Source organism: Strigops habroptila, chromosome 9, assembly GCF_004027225.2.
Source record: "Strigops habroptila isolate Jane chromosome 9, bStrHab1.2.pri, whole genome shotgun sequence".
Classification (NCBI taxonomy): domain Eukaryota; kingdom Metazoa; phylum Chordata; class Aves; order Psittaciformes; family Psittacidae; genus Strigops; species Strigops habroptila.
Window position 1 is genome coordinate 2,689,350 of NC_044285.2, and position 18,182 is coordinate 2,707,531.

Genomic DNA, 18,182 nt, shown 5'->3' on the forward strand with positions numbered 1-18,182 from the left:
AGAAGAGTATATATTGCACCGTGAGAAGGATTCTATATGCATCCTTCAGACAAACAATCTCACTATGTCCTTGCATCCTCAGAGTGGCACTCCTGAAACACTGATGTTTATTTGGGTGTGCTTTTAAATTGCTGTATCACGTAGTAATTCATCAAGTGACATCACTATACTTAATGAATTATTTTATAAAGTCTGTGGCAAGTCAGTCCACTGTAGAAATACTATAATGAAATATAGTTGGAATAGCGATTAAGTGGGAAATTTTCCTCATTTGAGTCATAATGTTCAAAACGTAGGTCCTGAGGTGGATAGTTTTTAAGCATCAGAGAATTCAATATAGAAACAGTTTTCAACTCTCACTGTCCTTTATTAGAGAAGCAATTTGACTATATTTTCCAATACCACAAAGATGGATAAATAAAATATTTGAGACATATTTTCAATTTAAAATTTTGTATGAACTGAATTTTCTCCTTTTGTGTACTAAATAATGCTTATGTCAAAACCAACCTGAAACAAAGGTTTTACATTTGCAGTGCAATATATATTTTGCTTTACTTATGGTTCCACTGGAATAATTATTGGAGATGAAATGCTGAAATGTGAATAGGAATTGTGCTGTTTCTCTGACACTGCTAAACTGTTTCCCATTTTGAGAAGGTTTGCTGTTGGTACAGTTACAACCTGATGAATCAGAATTCCACTGGTGAATTAAATTATTTATACCCCAAGAAAGAGAAAATTCCTGCATGTAAAATCTTTGTATAACAAATGGGAGATGCAAATAGTAACGAGAGGGGTATTTCTGGATGATATCTCACTGGGATTTAAAAATGGTACTTTGTTAGTCTGCAAGCAGCACTTTTTAAATGAATGGTTGTAGATTTGTAAATATGTAATGTTTAAATTTTATTTACCAAAACCCAGTATGTTGGATGTTTGCTTTGGTTTGTAGTTCCTTTAAAATATGCAAAGTCAGTGTTCACAATGTCAAGGAGTTTTTCTTTTCTGTCTCATCCAAAAAAGAAGTTTTACAGTGAGTCAATAAAAAGCTGAAAATCTTTCTGGTTATTTTCATTAACATTTTATTAGATGGATTAGAACGACAGAAATGTCTGCAACTCCTAACTACATTGTTTGCTCACATGAGGCATTGTTGACAATAAACCCATGCGGTTTGTTGATAAGTTGATGTCAGAGGCATTTTTTCATAGTGGTTATGTAGAAGACAGTGCTAACACCAAGAATTAGTGCTGGGTACAATAATCTGTGCATTTCAGAGATTAGTGTCAGGATGAAAACAAAATTCAAGCAGATCAGCTGCTTCTTGTAGTATTTCTGATTCCTGGGTTTAGTTTTTGCTAGTGGTAATGTGGTATTCTAACCCCAGATCCGCTTAATCTTGTTACAGGAAGATGTAAATCCCGATGACGTCACACCTGTCCTGGTGGCACTTAAAGTGAGTTTTAGGGATTGCATTGCAAGATCAGGTACAGATTTCACAGGAGCCATGTGGACAGCTTTCAGAGTTGCTTTGCAGCTCTCATCCCATGTTGTTCTGCATGCAGAAGTAACTCTTACTGCTTTGCTTTCTCCTTGAAAACCTTCATATTGCATTTCCTACAGTCTGAAGAGGCCCCGGAAAAAGCGTTTCCTCTGAAGCACATCATGTTCTTCCTATTTCCCTCCTGGAGGTATGTGTAGAGTACCAGCTGTAGATGCTTTATAGTGGCATTCACTGAAGGGATGAAAACTACCTCTGAGTAGGGCAATCATAGCAAACTAGTTGCAGCACAGACCTTGGGGACAGCTGTGCTCATTGCTCACATGTGATCTGGGGGAGTTTGCTTTCAAGATGCAGAACATGTGGCCACACAATGATTTTAAGCAGAGTAGTTCTGTAAAGGCAAGCTATAGAGGTCTGATTCTGTTCCTGCTGAAGTAAAGCTCATTGATTTCAGTGAGTTTGAGCAGTTTACGGAGTAACTGAGAGTGTGTTCCTTGAATACCTTCGTAATGAGTAAATATTCTGTGCTGAAAATTGGCTCCATTAACTTGAGGGGCTCGCCTGTCCGAAAACTTCATGCATCTATTCATGCCAGCCTTTCCATGACTGCCTAAACATACTTTGATACTGGTCACTCCATTATCTGACCTTTTCTCATCCTAAAGAAAAATAGTAGAGGCTGACATACCACTTGAGGTTTTTGGGGCTTTTTTAAGTATATTAAAGATACTTTATTGTCAGTAAGTTTGTTATAATTCTGGTTGCTTTTTTTCAGTAGAACAATTGCTACCTTAAACCCCTTTTGAGGTATGCTTACAGACATTCTGCAGCATCCAAATGTCACACAGATACTGGGCAGGATATTATCTTGTCTTCTAACATCACACTGATGATCAAAAACACAAAGTAAAGAGCAAACATGGTGAGCCCCAGCAGTTTGTTCATTTTCCATTTACATGCAGCGATTGAGATAATCACAAAGAGGAGCATGAGAAAAAGGAGAACAATTGCACAAAACAAACCATTGCTACTGACTGCAACTGGATTGAGTCCATTGAAGATAGAGTAAAGGAACCAAGGAACTGGCAAACTGCAAGTAAAGGAAAAGTAATTGAAATAAATGTTTTAAAGCAGTTCATTTTCTGCACCATAACAAAGCAATTTTCCCAAACTGTTAAAGGAAAAAAATGCATGATTGCATTCAGTGGAACTCAGCATAAATCTAAAACTGATGTTGTTCATGTCAAAAACTGCATTTGGATAATACTTGAGCTATCATAGTGCAATCCAGCAATGGAAAAGGGTTTTTAAAATAACACCTATGAATTGAGTCTCTCAGCACGCCATAATAAGGATGTCCTGATGCTTTATTGATGAAAAGTACAGGCACAGATACTGAGCCTTGATTGCACAGGATCTCTGAGTGACTAGGTAAGTATCCTGTCTGTAAATCTTTGATGTTAGCCAAAGACTTGCTGTTTTTTCAAGATAAAAATGCAATCATTTTCTGTAGATTCAGAATTAGGAGAAGATGATGGACTAAGTTATAAAAATCTCTTTCCTGGCTGGGTTAGGCTTAAAAAACCCTGTAACTTGTTGCCCAGCTACCCTTCATTTAATTACAGCTAACACACAATTTATTAAGAGCATGTTTGGACTAAAAGCAGCTAGTTCTCTATTTCAGAAGAAATGTATCTTTCAACAGTGAATTAATACTCACCCAACAGTGATATCGAAGATATTGCTGCCTACAGAACTGGAGACAGCCATGTCACCTAAGCCTTTCCGAGCAACGATGACACTGGTGATAAGGTCGGGGATGGATGTTCCTGCTGCCAGTATGGTTAACCCCATAATTTCCTCTGATATCCCAATTGTTTCGCCAACCTAATAAACAGAGAGAGTTAGGTAAGGCTGTTAGTTTTGGAACATAGAATTTAATCGCTCTGTCTGTTCTTTTGAGCCCTTATGCTGTATTTGAGCTAAAATATTCTGAATCCCCTTAAACATGGTCATATTTTTCTGCTTTGTTGGATAAAAAGTTAAATTTCACAGCGTGTGTTGATCTTGGGTTTGCTCTGGAGCACCGGGCATGTGATCAGTGTTGCCAAGACTAAGAAAGGTCAAGTCAGCTACAGCACAACTCTTCTGTCCCAAGTTCACCTCTTTGGATGTCTTCCACCTTTCCCTCTCCAAATTTAACGCCAGCTCTGCACGATCCAAGAGCTTTGGGAAATGTCAGTCTTTGGATTTATGGCATGATCAACTGTGCTGTGAATGTGCAATATATCACTAAATACAAATCGTGGGTCTGATTTGACAAGATGCAAGTCTTATTTCCCAGAATACCAGGTGAACATTAAGGCACTGGGAGTTGAGAACATTTAGCAGCTTCCAGAATCAGAACCTCTCTATTCTTAGAATTTTAATTAAGTGAGGGGTAATTACGTTCAGCGCAGAAGCATTCATCAATGAAAAGGCAGTATAAAGATAAATCTTGATGGCACTTTTCCTTTCACTGATGCACAAATTCCCTTGGAAGCTCTTGAAAAAGAAAACTCCTTGTCAAATCGAAAAGAATGAAATTGAAAATTCCCTTTTGGGTTCTAAAAAACCCAAAGTTTCTCGTGTAGTGATGGATGACTGCAGCTGTAATTCATCAGATAAAATGCCACAGTGATACTGTTCCTTCTCCCTCCATCTACTTGCTCTGAAATAGTCTTTTTTGCAGAGAGAAAATAAACCCCTCACCTGGTGAGCCCACCACACCATGAGGTAAGAGAATACAGCAATCCAGAGGATGGATCCAAAAAACGTGATGACAAAGAATTTTTTGGAGTCCTGTTAAGATCAAGTTTGAAAAGAAAAACATGGAAAAAGTTTCAGGAAAATTTAACAACCCCCAGCGAAAATATTCACCTGAAGCCCTTCACTGCAGTCAATTGCTTTAAGGTGGACCCTGGTCTCTCTAATTGTATTTGGATTTGTCAGCTTGATTAGATGACCAGTAGTTGCTGGTCTTGTGGTTGTGCTGTGCTGCAGCCAGGGCTCCTGTCCCACTCCCTGCAGCATTAACAGCACTTCAAGTATGCGAGGACTCTAGACATGGAAAACTAGAACTGGGGACTCTTCCCAAGAGGAAATCTATAGCTCAGTTAGTGAATCCAGTAGCAGAAGGAAGATAGATGCTTACTGGGTTTCTAACGTCGGGCAGAGTACTCCAGAGAGGAAAGACAATGGGAAAGAGGAAAAGGTAAATGGCTTGTTTTTTCCTGGTTTCTGGCCATTCAAGAGATAATGGCTCATCGTTTTCATCATCATCTGAGCTGTCATCATCACTGCCTTCATCACTGTCAGAGCTGCTGTCTTCTGAGGTGTCGTGGTCTGAGGAGGACTGTAGATCGGGGGGGAAAAAGAGCCAGTGTATTTTCACACTTAAAAGGAGCTGCACAGCATTTATTCACAATGGCCTTGCTTTGGTAGAGGTCATGTCTGTAACATGGCTGAGGGCAGCCACAACCCACATCTTGCTGTTGTGAACAAAATGCAGGCATAGCCCATGTCAGTGCCTGTGTATTATGTTAACTAGTTTGTATCTGTTAACTAGTACCAACTTTTAGATGGGGTTTTGACTCAAATGAAACATTGACTGTCTGTCCTTGAGAAACCTTTCCTCATCAGAACAAGTGAATTACATCAATTGAAAGGGGGGATTTGGGAAACAAAACAGAAATGTGTACTGGTGAACACAGGCAGCTACTAGTATCTTCCCCTATGCTGGAGTACCCCTGTGACCTCAGAAGAGTCATATGAGGAGAAGATACTTGACAGTTTCAGTCAGTGTCATGTTTGGGATCTGATTTGTGTCTGGAAGATGAAATGTTTCAGCTAGCATATTAATATATCTCATTGCTACATACAGTCTATTTTTAGTTGTCAGTTATGGGAAATGGGTTGAGTCCCGTCCCAAAAGCCCTAGAGAGGGAAGAAGGAAAGGACATGTGACATTTGGTCTGGACTGAGCTCTTACTGCCTGTGATACTTAGTTCAATACCTGGGCATCCTGCGTTGCGTCTGCTTTCTGTTTGTCTTTGCCGGCTTCAGAGTCACTGGCGGGAGTTACCTGAACGTTGCTTGGTGCTGCCTTTTCTTCTTCTGCTAAGAGTGATAAAAAGGAATACTGGTTTCAGTCACCTTAGTGTCCAGTGGTCATTGTGCCATTTCACGTTAAACCCAGGGTGATTGCTTAGGTTTGCTGTTTGTCCTCTCTGTCTACTGTACATTGTGATTAGTAAAAGCTGGGCAGAATCTGGCCCACCTGTTGTAGAATGATACCTTGATGCTTCCATGGCCTATCAAACTGCTGTAAGGGGTACATTCGTAACACCAGGGAAATGCTAATTATCTGATCTACAACTGGTATTTCTTGTTTCATTCTGGATCCTGAAGATCTTACTAAAGCCATCCTTAAAAGCCAGAGAGCATATAAAGTTTTGCTTCTCCTTTATTTTCTAGTAAAGCATGGTGTTCTCCAGGGAACTGATATTCTTCAAGGCTTCTGAGAAATGACTCTTATGTGCTGCTAGACTTTAATCTCTAATCATTTGGTAGGTATTCAAACACAAATAGAAAAGTGCTGACACATACAAGGAAATAACTGCAATGTCCTCTGCACTGTTCCTGTGTAACCCATGCAGCCAAGAGGAATACAGAAATAAGTAAGTAAATAGCTCCTTTCCAAATTGGTGACCTGTCTCAAGCAGGGTCCCTCAGGGATTCATATTGGGCCCAAAGTTGCTCAATGTCTTCATAAGTGATCTGGATGATGGGATCAAGTGTACCCTGATGAAGTTTACTGATGACACCAAGTGGACAATTTGGGAGAGTCACCCTGCAGGATGATCTGGGCAAGCTGGAAGAGTGGGCTAACCAGAACCTTATGAATTTCAACAAGAACAAGTGTAAGGTTTTGCACCTGGGAAAGCACAATCCAGGAGTGCAGCACAGGCTGGGATCTGCCTGGCTGGGGAGAAGCTCTGTGGAAAGGGACCTGGGGGTCCAGGTGGCACAAGCTTGGTAGGAGTCAACAGTGTGCTACTGTGGCAAAGAAAGCCAACAGGATGCTGGGGAACATCAACAAGGGCATCACCAGCAGAGATAAAGATGTCATTGTCTCACTCTACTTGGTGCTTGTCAGGCCACACCTGGAATTCTGGGTTCAGTTTTGGTCCTTGCTATACAAAAAAGATGTGGACAGGCTGGAGAGTGAGCCTGGCTTTTCTCCTTGGAGCAATCTTCCATGCTCTTCTGCAAGTGTGCCAAACTTCCAAGGTAAAATGAAGGTATTTTGTTTAACAAAAACCTCATTTTCAGGGTCTACCAAAGATCAGCAGCACCCAACTACTACCTGTAATGGCCTGGTTTCCCCTCTTCCATCCTTCTGGTGGCAATTTACACTATATCCTTGTAGCACTTTGTGTTTGGATGCTGTCTCACTAACCACTCCTAGACTCCCATGGGGATGGCTTTTATTGCCCACTGTTAGCGCACATCGATTGATTTCTGCTGCATTATTATAGCAGCCATCTGTGACCAGTAATAACAGAAGATTTGTGTTAGACCATTGTGTTTCTTTGCCAGCCCTTGCGTGCCAAGTGCTGGGAAGGTGGGGGATTGCAGCAGAAAACAAGGCAAACAGCACCAACTCTTCTGGCACTCACCTTCTGGTTTTGATCCTTCTCCTACTTTGGCCTTGGTTATGTTGCTCAGGATGTCAACCCTCTCTTTAAATTTTGCTGTGGATGAGAAACATGCATTCATCAGCAGCTGCCAGCTATGCAAAGCCCCCTTCACCTGCCTCCCCCAAAACACACACACTCTCCCCCCTTTCCTCTTGCATGGATTGCAGTCAGCACTGACTTGTGAGTTCTGGCTGTGGCGCTAGTTTGGCTGCTGCTAGTTGATCGTAGCTGTTATATTTAAATGCTTAGTACTATGGCAATTATGCCAGCAATTTGACATGTAACCAATACTTTCTAATTTAAAAGAGAATCTAGAGGGAAGAGAAATCCTTTCCAGGGGATATCTGTACTTCATGAGAAGCAAATGTAGGAAGAACAGAGGAGGAGTTTCAATGCAGTATCATTTTGTTCCCAAAGGACTGTTGATTTTTTTTCAGGCTAGATTATATACAAGCTGAAGACGACACATTCCTTCTGCCATGTGGCTGCTGAAGAGGCTTTACTAGGCTCTTGCAGCCTGGTGACCTGAAGGTAAGGAAAGATAAAAACCTTTTATGTTCCAATTATGTGGAAAATGATTGATTTCTCTAAGGAAACGTGAATGTCTCCTCTGCTGGGGTTGATCTAAATTCCTGGTGTCCAGGTTCAACATGGCCCAGACTAACCAAGAGACGATCTTCACCAGTGCAGTGTCTAGTACTGTATTTTTGGGACTACTAAGGACTTGTCCCACTGTAAACCATGCTCTGCTCAGCTGAGCTGCTTTATTATTTTGTGTTTCCATAGCTAGGTATTGTGCTCAAATATCGTAACTTCTACTCCTATTGAAAGTGAGCAAGTTGTTGGCTCAAGGTAAAGCTTCATTTTGCTCTAATCTATATCCTCTGAGCTGCCTACCCAATGACTAAGCAGAGGGTCACAGGTTTTGCACATAGACAGTAGCCACAAGAAATTGGCTGTGCCATGCTTGGCTTGGGCTGTAAATTAACTTCCTCTGAAAGTTTTATCACACTGGTTTAATCTACTGTACTGCTGACCATGCTGTGGATTCCCCAGCATTGGATGCTTTTACGATTCAGTTGGACAGAGTGCTGGGACATCTAGTCTAGGTCATGCTTTGCCTAGAAAGGTTGGACCAGATGATCCTTGACGTCCGTTCCAAATTGAGATTCTATGAGCTCTTCTTTGAAAGGCTGGTTATGACTAAAATGCCTTGATTCTTCCAAATTCCTTGCCAATACTGAAACCTACCTGAGGGGATGTAAAGCACTTTGCTTTGTTCCCCCTCTACTGATGCTAAGCACAAGCATACCCATCAGTGCAGGCCAGTGAAGAGGTGACCTTTTGCTCCCAGTCTCCTCTAACCACTGGGCAATGCATCTTTCTGTTCAGCTTTTCCCAGAAGCTGTTACAAAAGCTTCCGTCAGCAGGGTCAGGGCGGTCAGGCTCAGGCTGAAAGAGATTAAATAGATTCAAGCTCCTGGCTTGCTGCCCTCACCTAGGCTGCAGGCTGTGAGCGCTGACCCGAGCAGAGCCTCTGAGCATCTCTGTCAGGATAAACAGATTAGGTCCAGGCCACTATCCAGTTCTCATGAGATCAGCCTGATTTAAAAAGGTGTTAATTCCTCTGACACACAACTCATGCAGGATGGGCTGAGACTGGAGGAATTGCTGGCTATAAGCTGGCCAGATCTGCAGGTCAGCACTGGGAGGAAGGAGATCTGTCAACTCAGTCCTTGCTAGTGCTGAGGATTAGCTGAGCAGGGCAGCTGGGGCTCTGCAGCCCCATGGGCTCAGTCCTCACCCAGGGGTGCAGTCCCCAGGGCAGTCACTGCTGGTGAGCCCATCAGACAGGAGGTGTCTCTGTCCGGGGGCCTTGAGATGCTCTTCAGGAAGATTCCTGTCCTATGGATTGAGAGCATCCAGGCTGGACTGAAGGTGGCAGCTGAGCTTTTACCTTGAGTATGGTTCTTATGTTTGTTTAATTCTTTGGCTCTAATATTGAATCTTACAGCACTAACTTACAACATGAACAGCAGGAATGATTTTTTCCTTTAAATTTTGGCATGAATCTGGAGGATTTGGAGATTCTGCTGTTTAAAAGTGGAAATGTGGAGAAAAAAAAAAAAATCTCATGATTCCTTTTGCCCATTTGTATCATGAGTCTCTTAAAACAAGTGATTGAATGCTAATAAAGCAAGGAGAAACTGTAGCTGCCCCAGTTCCCTAGCTCCGTGCTAGCCTGCACCACTGCCTGCTGCTCTCTTCTGGTCTGATTTCCAGAACAGCTTGTGAACTGGGGTATGCTGAGGGTAGACAGCTCTGAATCCCTGATGCTGGAGCCTTTTTCTTCATTCAGAAGTAAAATTAGGCTTCCGTCTTCTTCCCTGTATGAGTAGAGTTTAAAGAATAACTCAAGAGTAAGACTGGAGGTTCAGAAATGAGAGGGCTCCTCACTCTTTCCAAAATCCTTGCTCCCTTTAATTCCCCAACAGTTCTCTCTGGTGTCTAACTGGAAGATCTTGAGATCTCACGCTCTGCTTCTACACCCTTCCAGAGAAAGTGCAGAAAAGCCCAAAGCTACTGGAAATTTCCCATTTAAAAAATTAAAAAAGGCACTTTGAAAATAAAAGCTTCTCAAAAATATAATTCAGGGTGCAATGTAAATGTTAGAACTGCTAAAGTAAAACCCCTTGTCCCCTGTAAGACACAGGCTGAAATCATGACCCCTTCCTAACAGAAAAAAATCAAACACTGATCTTAACCCACTCTTCAAATGAGACCATTTTTTTTTCACACAAGGGCTGTTGCATTAGGAACAGTGAAACGAAGTTTGTATGTCAGAATTCTGGATTTCTAAACCCCTGCCTCTGGAAGCTGGTTGTGCAGGCTCAGTGCTGGTTGGTTTTCCACGTTTTGGACCCTTGCTGCCCTGAAATGGTTTCTCTGCTGCCCAAATAAAATCCAACTGCAGCAGAGAGAAGGAAACCCTCCAGAGAACCTAATTTCAGTAGGATAAGTTAGGAACTGCTGAGCAATAATTGGCAACCTTTTCCTTTTGTAGAGTGTTCTTTGCCACAGCCTCTAAGTGCTGATGCTACGGGCACTGCCAAGAAGGAACAAGGACCCTTGGGGAAAGATCAATTGATTTGGGATCATCTTTTCTGTTACAACCTCATTACAGAAATGTGTCTGGTACAGACAGTGCTGCACATGCTGCAAAGAGGACTTTGTTGGTGCTCAGTGGAACGAGGCACCCAGCTGCACTGAGGGCACCAAACGGCTGCAGTGCTTTCAACACAAAGGCTGAGCTTGCAGCCTTCATGCCTTGGTGGGTTCAAATCCTTTTCAGAGTCATCCTGGGAAAGTCACATAATTTTATTTTTTTTTTGGCCAAGATCCTCAGAACATTTAGTTTTCTCAGTCTATTCATAAATGATCCCTTTTCTCCAGATTCCCTTTTCTTTAGGTATGAAGTTATCAGGGTAAGGTAAGGTCTTCTACAAGATACACAGGACTCTGGCTCCTTGATTTTCAGTGCTGTGCTGTTGTAACTTTATCATTATCTTTTCTAAGGAGCTGTCTCTGTTCTAGCAGCGTTGAGTGGAACAGGCATGTACCTGGGCAGAGGTTTTGCCCTTAACTCAGTGTTGTTATTATAGTGATGGATATAAAAAATAACATTTCTTTGGAGAGACTGTAGTCCATCTTTGCATCATGTTGTATTAGACTTGCTTAAGTGCTGCCGTATGGTCACACTCCCATCTAGTGGCTGCCGCATAGAGACTAACTCAAAGTTTGCCTGGCTGAAATGAGAGGGCAAGTTGTCTTTCAGAGAAGATCCAAACTGCTCCTCCAGCCCCGTTTATCCACTATTCAAAAGTCGTGGTACTAACAGCCTCTTTAGCAAGGCCAGTGGCTTACAACAGCCTTGAAATCCCCAGCAGAGGCAAGGGCAGTAGAGCAAACCCTGATGATTCTGGGTCTTGTTAGGCTACTGTTAGCAACGTGATGGATGCCTTCACTAAAATCTGTCAAAGCAGACACTTATCTGTCTCTCTGTCCTTATCAAGCCTCCTTTGTTCTTCCATCAGTTTGTGCAGCTGGGATTTTGATCTGAAGAGTCCTTTTTGTAACCTCTGTGATAGACACTAGAGGTGTTGATCTGCTTAGCTTCAATCTCTCTTTGAATGGGCAAGGGATAATCTCTTTAGAACAAGTAGGGCAGTGAAGGGGCAGGGCATGTGCTGAGCTAGGGAGGAAACATCTAAAAACTAAGCTCTTTTTTAACATGATTCACCATTTCTTGGAAAATGAACCTCCTCAAAGAGTTTGGATTAAGGGTGATACAACGCAGCACGTTAAAAGTTTGCGTACAAAGACCCCAGGCTTCTCTGCACCCTGGCCAGTTTAAAAGAAGATTCCTTAGTCCTGAGCTGATCAGCCCTTGCGCCATTGCCTGCAAAGTGCTGTGGGTACAGTTTACCATGGTAGTGATGGTACCACAGTGTTGCAGGTGGGCTTTTAGAGCTGTTCCGTGCTGGTCTAAATCATATATGGACTGGCTTAACCATCATAATTGGAGCTCGTTGTGTGTTTTAGATCTCAGCTGGGATTTTAACTGATGTCAAAATGATAATTTGAGGGTTTTAACTTCTATTTCCTCTTGTGCAGGTTTATGCCTTGCGAGGGGCTGTGTGCGCAGCAGGGGGAGGTGTGTAGGAAATGAGATCTCCGTGTGTTCATTTTCCTGTTGTAAATGAGACTGATACAGGTTGAGCAGGTCTTTCTTAAAAATGCAGTCAGCACTGAATGCTGCTCTTTCAAGGCTGGGGTGAGGGCTGAGCTAAGAAGAGGAAGGAATATGTGACATGCTATGAGATGGAGGAAGCTGTAACTAAAGTTTGCCCCTGCTGTCAGAGAGACAGAAGAAGATGAGGGACTGCAGTGACTGCCACTGCTTGCAGGGACCCCCACAACAGCAACTGCTTCACATGCCCTTACCCCCCTTCAAGCAGAAGCTGCCACCACAGCAGTAAGCAGTTTGGCACAGGCAAAGTAGGTATGGCAGGGCCAAAGTGTGAGCAGTTTGTCCTTGCTAGCCATGCAATCAGAAAGGGTACATCCCGCTGTGGCAGAGCTCACCCCCATAACATTATTTGTCATACTCAGAACTGCATTTCGGGATGAGCTGTTGATGCCCAACACCCTGACATACAACGGCTGTATTCCCAGTTAAACTGCTCTGCACTCAGGGCTGCAAACCCAAGTCCCTTGGATGTGGAGCATTCACTCACCGTCTGTCAGGGGGTCCAGGGTGTGGATCATGAGTTGGAAGATGGTGCTGCGCATTTGAGTGTTGTGTAGGGAGGCTGAGCTGCTGCCTCGCTGTAAGGCTGATCCAGGCTATGGAAAGGTACAATGCAGCAGTCAATAGCAGTTTCTTCCTCAAAACATCTCCATCGTTGGTTTGCTTCTGCCCTGGGGATGCATTTATATGGAGGCTGATCTCCCCAACCCAAGCAGCAACCTCTACATTTAAGTTCACAGGGTGGCTGTCAGTACCAGCCATTCACAGCAAGAGACATGAGACAGCAGGTCAACCTGCCCTTTGAGAAAGGCTCTACAGAGGACTCTGACCCTCTCTCAGTCTCTTCTCCCAAGTGATAGGACAAGAGGAAATGGCTTCAAGTTGTACCAGGGGAGGTTTAGACTGGATATGAGGAAAAACTTCCTTCCTGAAAGGGTTGTGAAGCAATGGACCAGGCTGCCCAGGGAAGTAGTGGAGTCACCATCCCTGGAGGGATTTAAAAGACATGTAGATGTGGCACTCAGGGACATGGTTTAGTGGTGGACTTGATTTTAAAGGTATTTTCCAATCTAAACAGTTCTATGACTCTATGAAATGCATTGGGCTCACACAGACTCGATAAAATGTTATTATAAATTATAATCAAAGCATGCAGTGCTTTTAGTCATAACTTGTTAATAACTGTAGATTTATATACTGCTAGAAGATAATGCCACAGTCATGTCAGGTGTCCTTGAAAGCTCTGGTGCTCTGTTCTTACAGTCAACACCAGAGTCCTAATGAGCTTTTGACTGAACATTAATTAGTACAGGTATGTTACGTGCAGAGAGGAAAAAGAAACATCCATATGAGGAAGCTGTTACGCTACGTACATCTGCAGCCACTACATCAGGCCTCTCCATGCAATAGCTGGCCAGCCATGGGGAGGACAAAGGGTCAGCAAGTTAACCAGCAGCAGAGGAATGAGCTCTTCAGGGTTTGCTGTGGGGAAGGACAGACCCTACCAACCTCTGTTTTGGGAACCCAGGAGGAAAATTGGCCATGAAACCAGGTAAGAGTTGCTCTGAATTTCTCTATGTCCATTTAAAGCATATAGTGAATAGCACTCATTTGACAATAGCTACTCAAGTCCCCTTGGAAAGCCTGACTGTCTCTTAATTCTTATAAAAATTCCTTAGAGGACACAACTCATCGAGGTGTCCTTTTAAGTAAGCTGTGGATATCGTGCCAAGCATGGCTGGTTCTTTCCACAAAGTAGGCTTTGGTCCAGGTTTCTTGACACAGAATTTGACACCTTTATTCACAACCTAACATGGGGAGGGCTTCAGAATACAATGACTTCAGATCCCTGTAAAGCTGCTTAGAACCTACCTGCAGCCTCCTCCCATCTGCTGGCTTCTCTGCTCCATCATCTGCAACTGCCCCAGTGTTTTTCTGTATGCAAGCAAGAACAAAAGTGATTGAACACCACTACTGCTTCACGTGCTTTTTCAGGACCTAATGATAGTTCTTCAGGCTACTGTCTGGGAGAAAGTGGGACAGCTAATACAAATGATTTTGCATGGATGCTACTGAAAGAGCCAAAGCCATGCGTTCTGAAAACCATGTGGCCTCCAAGAGAAAGAAGAGGAAGAAGTGGGCAGGCACACTCAAGAAGACAAAGCCCCAGATATTATGGAGACCATGTCCTGGCCATATCTGCTAGTCTGAAAGGGCAGTTGGCTCTGGGGATGCTTTCAGATACTGTGTTTGTATAAAGAGTCAACTATCCCTTCGAAAGTCCAGGAAGGGCCCTGGTCTCAAATCTGGAGCATGTAGTTACAGCCACAAAACTCCTGTGTGAGCACTAGCAGCATAAGGAATCATCTCTGAGCACACGTAGCTGTGCTCAGCCCATGGGAATGGGATTTGCACATTTCAATCTTGTTGCCAAATGCCAACTGGGAGCGTGGCAATGACTGCTAAAGGCTGCAGATGGGCTAACAAGCAATACCACCAGCATCCCAGCAACACACTTAGCTTGAGAAAGGGCAAAGAGAATTTCCTCCAATGTCTCTCATCTGCAAGAGGCTTGGACAATGCCTCTTACCAGAAGCCTTTTTCCCCGTTTAATACAGAATTATCCAATCTTGTTCCCAGACTGTGTTCCTGAAAGTGGTTTTTTGAAACTCCTTTTCAGTAACCCAGTAAGCAAAATCCCACACATGCCTTTGACAGTAGATAGACAACCAATATCTTTAGCAAATGCAAAGGTAGAACTCCCTTTCAGTGGTGTTCTCTAATTTCTTAGACTCTCTACTATCTAGATTGCATTTCCCTCATTTTAGAACCATAATTATTGACCAGTACCTGTATTCTGAGGTTTTGTTTGAATATGCACTTTGTGAAGGAGATGCAGTTTCTCTGTGGTTTACGCTAGAACGAATTATTTCCAACTTGCCCTCTGAACAATAAGGACACCAACCTTCCGTATATGCTCTGCTGTTGCTGCCTGCACAGCATTTAGCTTCTTGCTCAGCTCCTGCTTCACCCATTGTTCTAGGTGCACGTTGTGTTTCATAGTGAATACATATGTGGCATAGGCAGTCAATAAAAGGAGGCTTTCCCACCAATCAATGACACTGTCTAGGAAAAACAGGATGAGCATCATTAAGTCTAGAATGTAGAATGAGATGTCTCTAAATAAGGGCCACCATGTCAGGTGGAGTATCTCCCTTGAGAAGAGGGCACAGGTGCCAATGACAAAGAGGATATTAAACACTGCTGAGCCCACAATGGTACCGATGCCGACATTGCTGTGTGAGATGAAGACACCTATGAGGGAGGTGAAGAGTTCTGGTGCTGATCCACCTGCTGCCATGAAGGTGGCTCCAGCCACATCTTCAGAGATCTGCAACTTCTCTGTGATCGCTCCCAAAGCAGGGACAAAATACTCATCACACACTATGGCCAAGGCCACAAATACATACATCATGCCAAAGATGTGAAGTACAACCCACCCTTGTCTGCGTTCTTCCACACTGAACAGGTCCTGGGGATATTCTCCTTTGGACTCATATGGTGGCTTTTCTGGGTAGTTTTCACTGCCATTGTCTTGCTGTGGTGTTGTACCCACTGATGTAGTGATGGGCACAGTTGGCTCAGAATCCACATATACACAGTGCCTTATTTTGGGTGTTGCTGTGACATTGCCTGTTACAGCAGTCTTGTTGCTGGAGATGTCTCTAGAGGTCACTTTGACAGGGTCCGTGGGTTGGGGTGCTAAGTGTGGTGCTGGAATAGCAGAGGGGCTGAACTGGAGCTGATAGAGGGAGAGGACCAACACTATGGCAAGCAAGAAAAAGATTCGGTTCCGTTGTAGCCGCCTCCTCCTTGGTAAATGCATTTCCTAAAGGTTCAAAAATCAGAGCCGTGTCCTGAAGCCACTGAAGACTTCTATCAATCAGCAGTTTGCACTTATATCCACCATTGCAGTTTGTAGCTGATCTTAAGCATCAGGAGTGAAACTGTGTGACACAAGATGTGGAATCCTGCAAAAGAAAATCTGGTGTAAAAAAGAAAAGTTACTGCAACTTCCCCCCATTTGGGTAATGTTACTTCACTGACTGCTTTTCTTTTGTCCATAAAAAGAAATGGACTTAAATGAGGCAGATCTAGATTCAGGTTTCAGGCTGGGTTTTTTTACGACTGTAGGCTATGCTGATTTATAATCAAAGGTTTGGCTTAATAGAGTGGAGTTGGCTGAGTCCAACCTGAGCTGAATTCTGATTTCACCTCAGGCCTACATCCAGGAGCTATTTTGTGTTTTTACTTCAGTTGTTATTCTGTAATATTAACAATTGGATCGATGTTCTGCAGCTGGAGAGGCTTCTGTCAAGGAACCTACTTTAAAGTGCTAGTAAAGATGATGCTCTGAAGACAAGATTATGCTGTTAAAACCTCCCACCTAACAGACCAGCTATTCACCTAAGTAATCTCACCAGGAGGACGAAAACTGCTTGATATTCCCAGCTATGCTGCTCCGTGGCTCTCCAGCTTTGCACTCCCACAGAATACCAGCCAAGCAGTGGTGAGCTATTTTCTTTTAACTTGAGAAGAACATGAGGAAGATTTGGTTCTAGTAAAACTGAGGATGCAGAGCATCCATTTGTTTCTATGACTACATCGTTTCAAGCCTTTCTGTAGAAATCAGAGCTGGCAAAATGAAACTGTAATCATACCTTTTATTAGAGAATAATTAGCATATCTTGCATAATTACTTGAACAGCATTTAGAAAGGGAGAGAAATTGTAAATGCCAAAGTGACAGAGCCTGCAGCTGTGACAGTATAGAGACAGTGATCTGGGGCTGGACAGAATTTACCCGTTAGCACTGCTTGAATATTTTACCTTAGAATATCACTCTTTGTGGATTATTTTTTTCCCCTGAGTGGGAATGTTACATTATTCTCGAGCTGGATGTGAATCACAGTCTTGTAAGCCATTCTCAGATAAGCTCTTCATGCAAGTTAGCACATACTTACCCTCTTGCATAACACCCAGTGAAGTAATCACCCTAAATTTCTTGCAAGACAGGCATTATTATCTTCTTTTATATAGTTGGGAGGATCACTAAGGCAACAGTAATAGAGGGTCATGGGAGTACCTAGATAAATGGATGATACAAACTTTGCTTTTCATATGTAAAAAGAAAATAAACATGCATATGGCAGGACTGCATAATGTGTATAACAAATTGCACGTTATTAGGAAGGCTAATTTGCTAACAAAGATGAATGTAAAAAGAATGACACAGAGAACAGAAGACATATGCACAAACTCTTATTTAAACACTGTTTTTACTTCTCTCCAAAATTATCTGCTTAAAAGTCTTTTTGCAAGCCGAATCTTATCCAAAGCTGGGATCGATTGTAAGAGCTCTCCAGCCTTTCACAACACCTCTAGTCTTGTAAGTTGAGCAGTTCTATTACAGGTCAGCTCCTGACCAGCTCCTTACTCACTGGCTGGACTGTCTCAATCACAAGAGATCTGGAGCAATCAAATGAACCTCCACAGCTTACCTCCCGAAGATGCTGTCCAAGAGGAAGAGGAGTACCAAAGGTCGAGCGTAGTGCTGGAAGTTTCTTTGACACTTAACAGCCAGATGGGAGATGGTGTTGAAGAGAGAGGCAGATGAAAATGATCCCATTTTCACGAAGCCTCTGCTGATGGAGTCCTAATACAAGGGAGGGTCAGGTGTGAAGGACATCTTACTGGAGGAATAGCCAATCCAGTTTAATACCTGCAGTCCCTAAGAAGATTAAATAGTATTGTATAGATTTGGATCTATCTCTGAAGCCAGTATCTTTGTCTGCAACTACAGGTTATTCTCAGTATGAGGACAGGTGATTACCTCCATTCCAAACCATCAGATGAAAGCACCAACTGCAAGACATGTACCATTCTCATGGCAGCTATGGAAGAGAGCAGCGGGGGTAAACCACTGCATGGAGCAGTGGTCCCTTAAACAAGACAACTTGCACGTAGCTTCATCTTGAGGCATCTTTTACGACTGGCAGGCCAAAGAAGCAGCTCTGTTGCCTTTGTCATGACACGAGTCTGCTTTGCAAAGAGGGAGGTTTTAA

At 43.0% G+C, this 18,182-nt stretch overlaps 1 protein-coding gene across 1 annotated transcript; it reads right to left on the reverse strand.

Moving 5' to 3' along the window:
* Positions 1-1,180: 1,180 nt before the first annotated feature.
* Positions 1,181-17,989, reverse strand: SLC24A1 (solute carrier family 24 member 1). The gene is made up of 10 exons (XM_030498389.2): positions 17,619-17,989; positions 15,024-16,089; positions 13,931-13,993; positions 12,546-12,654; positions 7,228-7,302; positions 5,562-5,665; positions 4,701-4,901; positions 4,259-4,348; positions 3,228-3,394; positions 1,181-2,597 (listed from the first exon to the last, which is right to left on the reverse strand). Exons 2-10 carry the CDS (start codon positions 15,942-15,944, stop codon positions 2,348-2,350), a joined length of 1,980 nt encoding a protein of 659 aa, XP_030354249.1. The 5' UTR covers positions 15,945-16,089; positions 17,619-17,989; the 3' UTR covers positions 1,181-2,347.
* Positions 17,990-18,182: the final 193 nt, after the last annotated feature.

Excerpts from the sequence above, each read along its gene's own strand:
- SLC24A1 (XM_030498389.2), bottom strand. The coding sequence starts at position 15,944 with ATGCATTTACCAAGGAGGAGGCGGCTACAACGGAACCGAATCTTTTTC. Across the intron at positions 5,666-7,227 it reads AGAAGGATCAAAACCAGAAG|CAGAAGAAGAAAAGGCAGCA; the intron begins GTGAGTGCCAGA and ends TATCACTCTTAG. Across the intron at positions 3,395-4,258 it reads TGGTGTGGTGGGCTCACCAG|GTTGGCGAAACAATTGGGAT; the intron begins GTGAGGGGTTTA and ends TCTGTTTATTAG.